Source organism: Seriola aureovittata, chromosome 16, assembly GCF_021018895.1.
Source record: "Seriola aureovittata isolate HTS-2021-v1 ecotype China chromosome 16, ASM2101889v1, whole genome shotgun sequence".
NCBI classification, from domain to species: Eukaryota; Metazoa; Chordata; class Actinopteri; order Carangiformes; family Carangidae; genus Seriola; species Seriola aureovittata.
In genome coordinates, this window is record NC_079379.1 from 18,601,103 (window position 1) to 18,616,775 (window position 15,673).

General features: G+C 41.6%; 1 protein-coding gene across 19 annotated transcripts in view; it reads left to right on the forward strand.

Annotated features, from left to right (window-relative positions):
* The window catches only part of adgrb2 (adhesion G protein-coupled receptor B2), a 212,253-nt gene that overhangs the window by 171,123 nt on the left and 25,457 nt on the right, over window positions 1–15,673 (forward strand). For 9 of the 19 annotated variants that reach the window (XM_056399496.1, XM_056399498.1, XM_056399502.1 and 6 more), the window contains 8 exons: window positions 2,205–2,290; window positions 4,267–4,365; window positions 7,169–7,268; window positions 8,761–8,832; window positions 11,202–11,294; window positions 12,640–12,918; window positions 15,086–15,125; window positions 15,596–15,610. In XM_056399496.1, the coding sequence (XP_056255471.1) occupies window positions 2,205–2,290; window positions 4,267–4,365; window positions 7,169–7,268; window positions 8,761–8,832; window positions 11,202–11,294; window positions 12,640–12,918; window positions 15,086–15,125; window positions 15,596–15,610 (784 nt within the window). The remainder of the gene's footprint in view (window positions 1–2,204; window positions 2,291–4,266; window positions 4,366–7,168; window positions 7,269–8,760; window positions 8,833–11,201; window positions 11,295–12,639; window positions 12,919–15,085; window positions 15,126–15,595; window positions 15,611–15,673) is intronic. The other 10 variants (XM_056399503.1, XM_056399510.1, XM_056399512.1 and 7 more) reach the window with 6 other exon arrangements.

Here is a 15,673-nt window from a genome sequence, read left to right on the forward strand (position 1 = left end):
GTTGCTGTGGCCCCACTCTAACAAACAGCTGTAATGAGAGTGGGACGTCGGGCAGAGAAACACAGACCTTCCCACTGGACTCTTCTCTAATTAATGAACCTGGCCTTGGGCAAATAGCAGAGCGGGATGATGCTGACTCACAGAGCTGTGGCCAGACATGACTGGCATGACAATAGTGCTCTCGCAATCTGGCACATCATAGGTGGTTGTCAGCAGCAACACACAGGAGAGGGGAAGAGATCAGAGAGGGAGTTTTTTTTTACAAATTGTAAAAGCTGCCAGATGTACCATATACCCTAGATACAGCAAAGAAATGGGCTTCAAGTAAAAATCCTGCTTCTGCAGAAGCTGCAAAAACTGGAAATTCAACTGACCACATGAAAGTCAGACTCAAACTGCTCAACTACTCGGCTGTTTCCTCAGGATTTCTAGAATAAGATTTTTCTGCCCAGCCAGAAGCTGCTGGTGGTGACAGATGAAGGAAGGAAACTAAGCAGACATTCAGTTTAGGACCTTGATAAGGAGAGGAAAGCAATGCATACACAGTATAGGTATGTAGTGGAGTGTGAATGTCATTCGTTGCTTATGCACCTCATCGCTGAAAATCGAAAGAACACAAGCAGATGAATGATTAAACGGACTCTCTGCAGAGAAACCGGCAGAGGGAGAAAGAAATAGTAGGAGGGAATGTTGGAAATCAGGATTATAAGGAAAATGTCGCCAGCATAGAAAATCTCCCAGATGGGCCAGATTTCAGAGTAGAGGAGGTCTACATGTGGCAAACCTTGGCTCAGATCTGTGTGTGCGTGTCTACTAGAATCTGTATCACTAGGTCACTATTGCCAGATGTTTGGTGAGCTTAGCTGTGGGCTTCTCATTAGTAAGAGAAGCCAGGATGAGAGACAGCCAGTGTTTTTTTTTTTTGTTTTTTTTTAAGGTAGTTACCACAAATGGAAATATCACTGCTTAGAGTGATAATATTTACTGCATGTAGACTGTTTTGTATTAAGTGCAGCACATACTTAAAAGCCAGCAACTAATAGAAAGTAATAGCCCTGATCCAGGACTGCCGTCTGGACAGTCATTTGTGTCACAGTTATGGATGGCTGTCAGAGGGAAACCCAATGTTGTGATGGGAGTGACGCTGGATGTTTGAATTTGCTTGAATGGTAAAGGCAATACACTCTCCTGGCAATCGCTCTGAGCTATTCTTCGGATCCGCAGGTGGTGATAACGCAACAAGAAATGTAGCAATGCGCCAGAAAAGGCAGTGAAGACGAAGACTGTTAGAAAATAAACAAAGTATGATGCTTCACTTTATACTTTCTTCACAAGAAAAACTCCAGAGGGTACCGTTAAAGTTGGTGCAGTATTTCCTCCTCACACACTGAATAGATGACTGCACAGCAGCACTGCACTCAGATCAGTCAGAGGTTATACAGCAACCATCTATATCGTCCTGATTATGCTCTCACTATTGATTAATCAAAAGAGGAAAAATATGTCTTGATCCTACAAATTATGAGTAATTGGCCAAGCGTAAAGTTGCATGTTAGTGTAATTTTGTGTCTTAATCTGGCTTTTGTTTTTTTATTGCACCATAAAAGGTTTCTGTGCATGCATCTTCAATACCAGCATAATTTATGTAACAAAGTTGCATGGTTCTGACTATGAATGTTTATAAAAGGCAAACTGAAGTATAAATCATGGTAATATCATCTGGTTAGATTGAATCATCTCTATAAAAAATAATAATATTAAATAAATAATAAAAAATTAAATACATAAAAATGGTTTTATAAGTCCTGACAAAGTTGTTTTAGTTAAAGCAGAGTTTACAGTGTGTGGATGCTGTCGAAAGAGGTGTTTGAGAATTATGTCCAACTTCATCTTTAGACATTTTAACCAATAGTAAGTTCATTACGACAAACTTGTTTTTCAAAGCTGTTCTGAAATCTATGTATCCTTTGCTGTGTGTAAAACCTCGTGGAGATGAGTTAAAAACAAGTCAGCCTGGGAGCCCTGACGGCAAATGCCCTGTCACTTTCAGTCACTACTATGTGGGACAATTAAAAAGTCATCCTCTAAGCACTGAAACATTGAGAGAGAAATACAGAAAAAAGCTGTTACAGTGCACGAAATCCCTGTTGGCAGCCCATCTATTACAGCAATCCTTATCAAACGCTCTTCTCTGTCTCTCTCAGGTGAATATGCTCATTGGAATTGTGGTGTTTAACAAGCTCATGTCTCGAGACGGCATCTCAGACAAGTCTAAAAAGCAACGAGCGGGGTAAGTTTGCTTCCGAAACCCTCTGCACCTCGCACGCATTGACGCACACTCCCACAAAACACACACAGACACACACACACACACACACACACACCACACGACTGACTACAAATTTGCTGCGTTAGTTAAATGTTACCCTCTGTCAGACACAAACTCGGGGGGGGGGCGCACACAATATTTTAATGGCAACTAACTCAAACTGCTTTCAAGGGTCTCTGCACACACACCTACTTGTACACCTGTGCCTCCAGTAAAAAATAACCCCCAAAAAAGAAGAAATTGATCCAATTTGGCAACGAAATGACAAGACATCTGTTCTGTTCTGTTGCTCTGTGAAATCTATCAGCATTTCGCTATCGCCTCCACATACATATGGTTTCCCATCTAATTCTCTCAGTGTTATGTGCCATACATGAATACCGTGGATGTCAAAATCAATGGCAGATGGAAACCTAATTATATACAGTAAACACAGGGATTATGTGGATCAAACCATATGCACTATTGAAATCATATGCGTTCCAGACACATGCGGACATATGATATATGCATACATTTAAGACATGCATGCATATGCACCCACCTACAGCATCACCTCTATTAAAGCAGTTGGCAGTCCATCATCTTTACTAATCCTAAACGTTGAGATTTCCTCAGCTCTCGCAGCCAAATCCATGTTTTCATTTCCATACCTATTGATTCCTTTGTTTTCTCTCTCTCTATCTTTCACACATTTTCTCTCTCTCTCATTATATTTCTTCCAGAGTCTGTCTCTTGCACAAATTGAAATCGATCATTTGTGTATAGCTGCAAGGGTTAACAGTACAGATGGTGCTGGGTTGATTGGCTTTTGTTACCCAGTGATGCAACTGAGATTAAGACAGCTAATGTGTACAAACACACATGCACAAACCGGCGTGGCCTTCTTTGTTACAGGAAAGATCTTTGGTATTATCCAAGTATTAAGCACATTTACTCTCAGGTTCTCAGAAGTGTGTGCGTTGACGGAAACACACACACACGCACACATATCTAAGCGCTCCCACACGCAGTAGTTGAGCGTGTTGCTAACAGGACAGGCTGTCATTAGCATAACGTATTTCTTTATGAAGCCGTGGGGATGTGGCTGGCACTAAGGCAATGAGCTGTGATGGGACGCTAATGTAGCATAGCTTTGCATGGCCCCATCATTCTTCAGTCGCAATATATATACAGTATATGCACACAAACACACACACACACACACACACACGCTGTTTCTCTCCATCTGAGTAGTCAACTGTAAGTAAACAACCAAAGGAGTCCTTTTCTCCTCACACACCCCAGTCAAGCTTCATTGTGCACAGTCACATGTACAGATAAGTAGCTCTCACACACACACACACACACACACACACACACACACACACACACACACACACACACCTGCATACACACTGGCAGTGGAAGAAGATGCTTGTGTGTATTTCCTGTCTGTCATTGTAAATCTGTTAATCCACATGACTCTGCTGTAACATTGCAAATGTCCGTCTCACGTTCTCTCTACTTGCTCTGAATCAGTCTTTGTATTCTGACTGTTTTTTCATTGCTGCTACTTTTTTATGATCTGGTTTTAATTTGCCTGTCTTTCTTTTCTCCCTCCCCCTCCCCCTTTTTTCTTTTCCCCCTCCCTTCTCTTTGTTGTGTCCACTTTTTTCTCACTCTCTCTCTTTTTTTTTTCTTTTCTTTTGATTCTTTTGCAACTCTTGACACCTGCACATTCACCTGTTGTCATCACTGGAACTCGTGTTTCCACACATTCCCCCACCCCACTCCCCTTCTTCTCCTCTCCACATGGTTTTGTGTGTGTGTGTGTGTGTGTGTGTGTGTGTGTGTGTGTGTGTGTGTGTGTGTGTGATTGTATGTGTGTGATTGTGTGTGTGTGTGTGTGTGTGTGCGTGTGCGTGTGCGTGCATGCGCGCGCATATGTCCTAAAGTGTCCCAGCGGAGGCGCGTAGCCGACTGCTCCTGAAATGCTCCAAGTGTGGCGTGATCTCGAGCACCGCTCTGTCCAGCTCGACTGCCAGCAGCGCCATGTTAGTCCATCTTCATTTCTCTATCTCCACCATTCCTCTCTGCCTATCTCTCCCTCTGCGTCATCCTCTCTCCATCTTCCTCTCTCTGTTTCTCTCTCTCTCTCTCTCTCTTCCCTCCATCCTTTTAATCTCTGGCTGTCGGTAATGATGCAGGATGACATTCAGACTTGTCTGGATAAAAAGAAAACAAACCAATGAAGGGAAAAACACCTGCACTGCAAGCCGCCACTGTTTAATGAGAGCATGTTTTGATCCAAAGAGGATTTTGCTCAGGTCGCACAGAGCAAACCTGACCTGTGTCAAACAGTATTTGTGAATCATTTTTAGAGTTTGTTTTAACTTGTACATAGCGCTGTGTTGTAGAGGCTTATCACATCAGTGCAGCACAATGTCAGGAAGGTTCTCAATTATGCAAACGGTGGAACACATTACTGTAAATGTCTCAACTTTCAGGCTCTAGTCATATTAACTTCACCTCCTCAAACAGGTGCTCACGGTATCACATCAAATATCTAACAGGTAAAACTGAAAAAGCGACGTCACATACTGTAGCTGCAGCTATTTAAGTCTCTCTGTATAGAGCATTTTTCAGTATTTTGCTGCATTATGCCTGAATGTGTCTAGGTGCCATGTTTTGTAAAGGAGCATTCCTCCAATTTTACATATCAAACCAATTTACTAGTCAAGAAGAGTGCTACACAGCTTGTGAAAACAGTTGTATAATGTCTTCTGGAGGAGCTTTGTGAAGTCTAAGAAAAGTCCTGTTTTTTTTTCTTAAAAATTTGAATAGAAAAAGCAGCTACTTAGTGAATGTAGCACCACTAACACTTTCTCCATTTCCCTTATAATTAGTACCAAGTTGCGTACACTTTTCTTGGAAATATCATAGTAATTTACGGCTACATATCTGCTATCTTTTAGGAGATTCTGAGGAAATTAGCTGGAAAATATTGGACCTGTAAAATAAAGCAATGGCGAATATGCATTTGACATTCAAGTGCACATTTTCCAAGCAGTGCAGCAACGAAGGTCTGTGACACACAATATGCTGTTTGGTTTCACAACAACAAGTAAAATCACATTAGGTATCCTGAACACTATTGTCGAAAACACGCTGAGGAGGCAGAGGTAGATGTAAGGCAGTTATATGTATTTCCCATACCCGATTTCTAGAAGTGCTATACAGTACACTACTCTCTGAACTTAAAGTATCTCAAAATCTCCCTACCGCCATCTCTCAGACGTTTGAGAAGATACCACTGTGGTGTAACAAGAAGAAGATTTGTACTTTTTTTTATAGACTGTTTTTTGTTAGTAAGAGGTTCATTGTCATGGTTTCATATTCAGTGCAGTCACTGTGGCCAGTCTCCGATTTAAATACCTACCTTCTTCCTTTTACTGTTGCAAAAAATCCTGTGTACATTGAACTCTGTCCTTGTGCTAATCTCTCATTATGACTCGGTTTATTTTGGAAAAACACTCTGTTTAAAGCAGAAGCTCCGTTAGCGTCATTTGTGTTGCTGTAATGGGAGGAGATTGCCTTTTTGAAGTAACATGTTGTTTCCCATTTTTGTTATCACTGGGAACACGCTGGGCTATTATTGACTTTCTTTTCATAAACTTTGCTGAACTCAGATCTGGCTTTATATAGTACATATGGAGCCTTTTATTAGATATGATAATTTCTATTCACATTACTGCACGTTTTCTTACTACCTGCAGTACACCATTTAGTTGAAAGGTCCTTCAAATAATCCACTTCGGCAGGAATCAAACAGTCTGTGCCGTATCATTTCTATTTTATTTACTGGAATAGCATTTGAACACAACAACTTATTCCTTCATTCTGTGTTGCATTACTATACACGAAGCCTGGTCTTTTTTTGCTTAAGTATCCTGATACAGCTTTAAAGACTATTACTTGGGAATTTATATATTTATTAATTCCAAGCTTTCCACACATTTTTTTACTCCCAAATGACTTTGTCGCTGTTTGAAAGAGAACTACCATTAAAAAACACTTTTTTTACGATAAGGTGCACTTGTAGTGTTAGAGATAGAAAGTAGGTTGCTCCTGTTACATTACTGAACCATATTGTGTGGTTAACATCACAGTCCACAACAGCTGGAAACTTTACAAATTAATGAGACGACAGTGCAGCTTTGGCTTTATTGCTCTTTATTCTCTTTTATTCATAGCCTGTGGCCATGCACCTCTACAGGGACGTGCACACTTCTCAGGGTAGCTGCATGGAGCTGTCTGTCTGTCACACTGAAGGTTATAAAACCATGAATATGTGCTCAAACAGCATGAACATTTTAAATTGGTGTCTGACTCCGAAGAGTCACAGACACAGTTGCACACTCACACCCACACACATTTACTCCTCAGAAGCCCCCTGTGTCAGTACTTGTCAATGGCCTGTCTCCCCCCCCAACCCCTCTCTTTTGGGCCTCTGCCTATCGTCTCACAGTCCGCCAGCATGACACTTAGTGTGCATCAACCATGTAATTGTGAGCAATTGTCTTGTAACTATCTACATGATTACACATCATCTTCCACTTCTCAGTTAGAATAATAAGTCTGAAACCTCCGTGTGCCAATCAGCTGCAGATTGCCCACCACTGAACCTATGACTGATGCGTATGTATGTGTATGTATGTGTGAGAAGTGGAGTTATGTGACTCAGCCGAGCTGGCCTGTCTGGTTTGAGACTGAACCCCTTGTTCCTTCTCCTTCTCTCCTCTCTTAAACCCCCGCCCCCTTCTCTGTCTCCTTCTTCTTCTTCTTCTTCTCTGACAGGGCCTCTCTGTGGAGTTCCTGTGTGGTTCTTCCTCTGTTAGCATTAACCTGGATGTCAGCTGTGTTGGCCATAACCGACCGGCGTTCCACGCTCTTCCAGGTGAGGTGTCTCACAACACTAGCAGATGCTCACATGCTGTAACTCACACTCATACACCATGAAAAAGCTGCTTTAAAATGTTACATTGTGAGGGATCAGAAAGTTCAGCACACACCAGAGGTGTCACACAGACAAAAGTAGTTATGGTACACTCTCACATTTCTGGAGAGTTCATGCTCATTGATGCTCAGAAATATGACACTGATGCGTACTAAAGCATTGTCACAATATGAGCTTACAAAGGAGAGCAATCAGTGCAGGTGTTTTGACATACATCATAAACTGCCAGTGTGTGATTCCCTTTCTGTTCACTTATTTTATTTAAAATGTCGTGGGTCACTGAATCTAAAAAGTGTAACTGCTGATGTAAATTGAGTCTGTAAACTTCAGGTAGTCTCCATTCTTGATATTTTATCACATTAAACCTGAATAATACAATGTTTAAATAGAGAATAGGCCAAAGGCAAAATAGAATAAACATAAAACTAGAAAACAAGCTGCTGTATGTTTCCCTCTGTGTCAAGATCACAACTAGAAACACAGTGAATGAATGAAAGTATGAATGGCTGCGATGGTTTAACATGAATAAACATGATTCGGCTGACTCATTTCATTCCCATATCAGTGTTTCTCTAATGATCACTGAGTCATTCCACTACAGTATTACAGGATACAGGATATAACAAACATGAATTCTTACATTTCCAAATGTAACAAAACAGGAACAAAGGCAATAAACATCAAAAATGACATTAAACAAAGGCGACGACAGCTCATGGTTGCTGGTTGTCACGGTAACGCAACGCACTTTCTGGTTCACAAGCCCTCCAGATGCACAGAAGTCAGAAATAATGAGTGTCTCTGTAAACGGAGCTCAAAGAAATGCTGATGCATCTCAGCCCTCAACTCAGTTTCAGATGACCAAACCAAAAATAACACTGAAATCAAAATGCAATGTTACAGCTGTAAATGTACGGCTTTTCATGGGGAAGAGGGGTTTGCTATCCCGCACTAGGATACTTCTTCCGCAAGGAGAACACTGTCAGATGTAGCAATGCCAAGAAACTTCAATATACATGTTGAGATGAAACAGCACTTTTTAGCCAGCAAAGGTACTGAATACATGAAGAGTGCTAAATGAAAATCAGAGTCAATTCATGATCTCGTGTGTGAATCTTTTTGTCCTTGAAAACCTTAAATGTGAACTTTTTTACTTCTGAGGAGAACAAAAGAAACACATTTAATCAATTAGAAATTTTAGCAGTTGTTTACTTTAACTTAAATATTCAGCACAATAACATCAAACTGCTTACTTCTTTTTTTGACTCTCACTTGACATGTGCGACATGACGTGTGTAGGTGTGTTGTGTGCGTGTGTTGTGTGCGGTGTGTGGGATGAAAAGAAAACGTAATTCACAACAAGGGAGTGCCATGGTTACAAAAACATTTTGAACCACTGCAATAACCAACGGATGTTTCTGGTCTCCTCCAGGTCCTTTTTGCCGTCTTTGACTCTGTCCAAGGTTTTGTCATCATCACCGTCCACTGCGCAATGCGCCGGGAGGTGAGTCTGTTAACCAAAACCAGTGTGAATCCCACACATGCTTAACTCACACGTCTCTAATTCTGCAACGTACAGTGACCCCAGCAACACTCTCCCACCTCGACAGGTGGGATTCATGTTCACAAATGTCACATTTGTTTCCGGGTCAGTTTAAAGTCACGACAGAACATGGAGCGGATCAGACTTGAGAAGGATTAGCACAGTATTTATGTCCTATGTTGTGGCGCTTCTTCTTCATAATGCAGTATGACAGTGCAGTATTGTCCGTCTGATCCAAGGCTGGTTTAAGGAGCTTACTAAGATGCTGTATGGAATAAGACGATAAGTCCCTAACTAATACCCCCTAGTGTCTATTTGCCACAGGCTTTGCTGTGCCCCCAGGGATGCTGAATTTTAAACTCATTATGCACATACAGTACATGTATTCATGCCCTTGAGACAGACTTTTACACGCACACTGACACATGCACACACATACTAATTTTGTTATGTAGTTACTCACAACTGCAGCAGCTACATTAATGGATTTACAATGTCATCAGTTTTCTATAACTGTAAATGTACACCACACATGCCTTGCCTATATCCAAGAGATCATAATGATATTGAATCCACTGCATAGTGTAAGTGAATTTTTAAATGCTCAGAATGCTTAGCTGTATTAAATCAATATCACAAAAGCAGCAGGGATCAGGGTACAGTAAATCCAGGAATTATTTATTGTAAACGTATGAAAATCCCTTGCACGAGAGTGAGTGTAAATCCTTGGTAGCTGTAGAACAACAGGAAGAGAGGAGTGCCACACTGGGGTGGGAGGGGGGAGGAGGAGAACAAGGGTTTAAAATGAGGAAGCATTACAGAGCCAAACAAGAGAGGAGGCAATACAAAGTGTGATATTATGTGAAGTAAACTAAAGACACAAAACGTGCCGGTGAGCAAAGCCGGCGCATAGAGCTCCTCGATAGCACCTGCTGCATGTAAGGTGCGGCGGGGAATGAAAGTACCGCGGTGGCACAGGCGGCCCGCTGTGATCACTCGAGGAGAGGCGAGCGAAGGAACATGTGATGTTAGAGGTGTTGAGGTGTTGCGATTAGGAGGCAGCAGGAGACAGAGGAAAGGGAGGGGGAGGTATGTTGTGAGAGAGGGTGAGGATGAGACATAGTTAAGTGAAGAGGGGCGAAAGGGAAGACAAATTGCATGCAGGGATCTGTGGGGAAAAGAAACATGATTCAAAGGCAAAGCAGGGGATGATAGCAGGGGAGGAGGAAATAGAGAGGAAGGTGGAGAGAGGTATGGACTCATAGAGGGGCTCTTCACTTTGAAAACAGAATGAGCTGCATTGACTGCCAATACACACACACACACACACACACACACACACACACACACACACACACACACACATTCACTCTAAAAGAGAACAAGGGGAACAAATGTCACTGAGGATGAGTATGGACATAAAGGGAAGAAATGGGCAGAAGGAAACAGTGGAGGCAATACAAGAGCACATGCAGTATTAATCAGACATGGATGCTACTCAAATCCACTCCATTTGTAGCTGGGCACACGTGCACACACACACACACAGACCACCCAGCGAGAGTGAAGATGCTCTCGTTCTCGCTCGTACCGCTTCCTACACGAGCACTCTTGTTTCCATGCATGAGATTCTTATGGGATTTGACAGCGGCAACATTGAGAAATGATGTTGCTCTGCAGCAAGCAACCAGGATATCTATAATACAGAGCCAGATTGGGGTGGGGGGTGGGGGGAGCTCTCAGAGTTGGCTGTGAAACATAATGCACAGGGATCCATTTGATTTGAGCTGTGTTACAAGAGCTGGTCCTTTGACAGTGGGCTGGTGTGTGTTTGCTTAGATGCCGTATGTGGGAGGATAAAGAAAAACAATATGACACTGTAAAGGCCCAGAGGTTAGAACATCTATATACCGTGCTGCTGGTTTTAATTGGGACTGTGCGCCACTGATCTTACAAGGCTCAAATAGGACACTTTGAAGTACTGCTATGTGTTTTCTATACCACTCCACCGACTGTTATATAAGCAACAAGCTGAGCCACTCTGCGAGATATATGGCGTTTCCATTTACTTTGCCATTTTCATATAATTTAGTATTCACTGAACATCTGTCATTGCAGAGATAAAGATGAAGAATATAAAATGTCTTAGGAGTGAGTTCCCTATGCTCCAACATTTGCCAAACTAACTCAAGAAAAAGTTCCTCCGCAAACTTCTTTCCTTTGCATCATCCTTTCCTCTCCCTCATCATTCTTTACCCCTCCCTCTTTTTCCGCTCTATATTCACCCTCCCTCCCCACCCCACCTCCATCCCTTATTCCCCTCCCCTCAGGTGCAGGATGCAGTGCGCTGTCGGATGGGGGGATGTAAAGACGACAGCGAAAACTCACCAGACTCCTGCAAGAATGGACAGGTGCAGATCATGGTGAATAGCATTCCATTTCATCCCACATTGCAATCCATTAGCCTCGCACTAACATTAACCAGGCTGGAGCTTTCCGCAAGCTTCAGCCCCAGTAGAAAGAAGCATGATTGCATTTACTGAAGTGCTCAAACTCATACCTGACTCTCCCTTTTTTTTTTTTTTCCTTAACCATTTTTAACTTAACAGAAATTCATTATTGTTGATGCATTATGCATTTTCACATTTTACTTTCCAAATGTTTGATTTCACTCCCCACACAAATACAATTTCACCACCACCTTGAAACTAACTTCCCATGGTGCTGTAACAGGACATAAAAAGTTGTCAACAAATACCACTTCTGTAACAATATCCCACTGAAATTGATATTAATGCATTTTCCACTTTCTACTTCAGTAACTCAATAGCTCAATATTGCCCACCGGACTTCCATGTATTACCAAAACAGATGCTTCAGCACTTTTATTTACTTTTAACCTAAACTTCTTCATTTTTATTTGAAGAGCACAGAGGTCCTGTAAGGTTATTGTATGTGTTCCAAATGTGGCTAATAGTGTGATAAATCATATAGACTTGAGCTGCCTTGCCAATGTCAGTACGGTCACACTGCTACTAGTAGAGCATGAGCGAGTCTCACATCGCTATTCCCTTTTATTTCTCCCACAGACCTGTTTGCCATAACGATTATGGGCTTCTGAACGCCCCTCTGAGGTTATCAAGATTAAACTTTGGAGCCATCATTTTGCACAGGGAACCCATTATGTCACATTTCTGTCTCTGTTTTCATAACCGAGAGGAGCATTACAGTCAAACTGTGCTTATTTAATTTTTGGTTAAATGTATTGTTATCATGCACACAGCTCACAGTGTCGGCTGGTTGCTATGCCAACTGTTACAGTTAAGGAAGACAGTTGATAAACCGTCTTGATTTCTCCATTTTTGTTTTGTTTTGTTTTGTGTAATATGAATGACTGTGAAGACATTTTTTAGCAGCAGCACATGTGCATGGACAACTGTTGTATGAATACCTTTAAGAGCATTAATTGTGATGTATAATTTGGTTGGGCTGCCACCAGTATTATCAGCATCATAATTACAGTGAGCACCATCCTCTCAGGTGTTCTTGCTATACTCAGAGGAAATCTCATTACAGTGTTAAACCCCTGACATTTAGAGACATCATAAAGATGCAGAGCTGAAGCTACCCCTTCTTGTTAAAGCTGAATCACAGCCGTCTTTATAAAAATTAATTAATCTCCGATGAAATCTCAGTGCTGTCCTCTACAACGCTCTTCCTCTAACATTCCAACTTTATGTTTTCCATTCATTTCTTTTATACCATCAGAAATGTCCAAATGTGAGCTACTGTGGGCAGCAGTGTGGTTCTCTGCGTTACGGCACATCCCCGTGCCTGTCAGGTTGCCACCCTCAGCAACTCCCAACATCGTGCCACCCGGCATGCCAGCAAGGCTGTTACCACAGTCTGCTCCGCGGCACCAACAACCAAGGGCTAGACTACACCCAGGCCCTCAACCACGCACATGAGCATAACCCCATCCTGAACAACACCCACAACCACGCTCATAACCATAACCACTCCCACAACCACATCGGCAGCCAACCAGTATGTCACCTGTAGAAGAGTCATTATGAATAGTCAAGTCCATAGAAGGAGAAAGGTGCAATTTGTAAAACTATGTCCTGCCACAAAAATGAACAAATATTAAGGAAAGAATTTGACATTTTGAGACAGATATTGGCTTTCTTACCAAGACTTAGTTGAGATGATCAATATCACTCTCATGTCTGTACTCTAAATAGCAGCTAATCAACATGTTTCATGTTATACTCTAAATAGCAGCTAATTAACATGTTATATGTTGTTTCTTTAAGCTATAAAAAAAACCTTTGTGTAAAAATGTCATGTTTTACAGAGGGTTATGAGCTGGATTATTTCTTGGTGAAGCACAGTGACTTTTTGGAGTCTTGTCTTCAATGTGGGACTGCCAGGCAACCAGCAGAGACTTCAGGCCACTGCCGGTGATCAAGAAATAGTCCCGCACATAACCAATTTTTGCACAAATAAGATATAATGTGGTGATTAATGAGGTTAAAACTGCTAGTGGTAGCAAGCTGTCTACCCTTGCTTCCAGTCTTTGTGCTAAGCTAAGGTATTCCGCTGCTGGTGGCAGCTTCATTTTTTAGCATACAGATATGAGAGTAGTATCAATCTTCTCATTTAACTCTCAGCAAGAGAGCAAATAAACATGTGAAACAAAATGTCAAACTATTCCCTTGACCAAAAAAGTCATCACTGCATAAAAATTTTTGTTTTGTTTTGATTACATATTGCACCTTTAAATCTAAGTATAATATGGTGTATAAATAGACAGTGCCACTTGCAATGCTGCAAGTAGCTGCCGTATGTTTGCTCAGTCTTCACTGTAGGAGTCAGTCAATAGGACTGTGTTCCCATAAGCAACAACTGTTTGGTAAATCTGTGACCTTTTACAGGGAGAGTGTGTGATGGTTAAAATGAAGATGATTTGTTTTATTCAGTTTGGATGGGCGAGACAGACTGAGAGAAAGAGAGAGGGAGAGGTTTTTTCTTATATCCTCATTTGCTCATTTAGTAGAGACCCATCTATGGTGCTGCGGGTGATTTACGTACTAAGAGCTTTTCCGCTCCTCTGAGACCTTTACATATTCTCTCCTTCTCTCTCTCAGTTTTTCATTTCCCCCTGTCCTCTTCTCTTTGCCTCTGTGGCGTGCCCAAACTGTCTAAAATCTGTAGTTTATTATCCAAACAAAGGCTTTTGTAAGTGAATCCCGCCGAGGACGGGAGGAGGCTCTGTGGTGAGAGAAGGGAGGACCACAACTGCATAGCAATGAGCTTCACTTTTACTAAAGTTTAGGAAAAACTTGAGTGGTGGCCGTTTGGAGACAATACTTCTTCATTTAATCCACCTCCTTCTGGGTTTCATTACCCCAAGGAGTAGTGCCACCTTGCATTCCTCAAGTGAATTCTAGGTCAAAGCAAACAAAAATAATCATATTTGACCCTCCCCAAAATACTTAATCTGCATAAAATCTGAATATTAGGTGCAGGTTACTCAGTAATGTTTGTGTTTAGGAATGAATGAACTGTAAAACCATTTGTATTCTCACATGAGGCTATTTTTTTTTTTTTCTGTCAGTCTAAGAGAAGAGTCGACTAGAAGACAGCAAAGTTTTGCTTCAACTGGCACCGCAGATAATAGTTTTGCTGCTGTGTAAATTTCTGTCCCCGTTTCCATTCAGACGATACCGAAGTGACTGATGAGGCATACAGTAGCATTACGTACCTGGCAAAAACACAGCGCTCCGCTTGCCTCTCTCAAAGTCTGAATTTGGATCTGCTGCTGTGAACCGATACACATCATGAACAAAGTGGCAGTAGAATGTGCCATCAGACACAATTCTCTCTATTTTATCTGTTCTTTTGGGTTTTGGACAAATGCAGTAGGAAGAAATGAGAACTGAAAATTTCTAGTATGACTTGAGGCAATTTTTTTTTTTTTCTTGCACTTGTTCATAGAAGGCATTTCTAATTGACTGAGTTGTAAAGTGTCACCATGGCAACAGATCCCATCCTCTTCTATAAAGTCAAATTAGAGCATAAGAGTCATTGGATACAGCATAACCATTCGAGATCCAATCACTCATCGGGTCTGTTCTGCTACTAATGGAGTGAATGTACTTGCACACACTCATTGTATTTCCTCTCTTCCTACCCTGCCTCCCTCTCTCAGACGGATTTTGAGAAGGATGTGGACTTGGCATGTCAAACAGGTGAGCGCTCCCTTCCCCCTAATTTCTTTTTCCCTCTCTCCATTTGGCTCTCTTTTTCTTGTCTTTTCTTTTCTTTTTTTTTCCTCTTCCATTATCCAACACAGGATTAGCATTGCAGAGAGGCAATGAGGAGGTGTTACATTCTTAGCTCGCTGCTGTGCATGTTGATGAAATGACAGGAGATGATGTGTTACATCTCGACACAGTTGTGCGCAAATTATTATGCCTTATCAATCACACTGATTCTGCCCAGTAAGTGTTCAGCGAACATATGTTTGGATTAGACTGTGTTTAATTGCGCATGATAATAACAATCCTCAATGTTGTCCAGACCTGCTTCACTCACTGGTGACAAGGGTCTTGCGTGTGTTTGTGTCTGTGTTAAAAATGTGTACAAATGTACCACAATATGGTTTATGTTGTGCTTTGAAATATTAACACAGCGTCACTTTCCCCCTCCACCCTTGCAGAGAGAGGACACCCATGTAAGTTTTGCACCTATAACTGACCTACTTAACACTGCCTGGTCTTTCCCCTAGAATTCAATC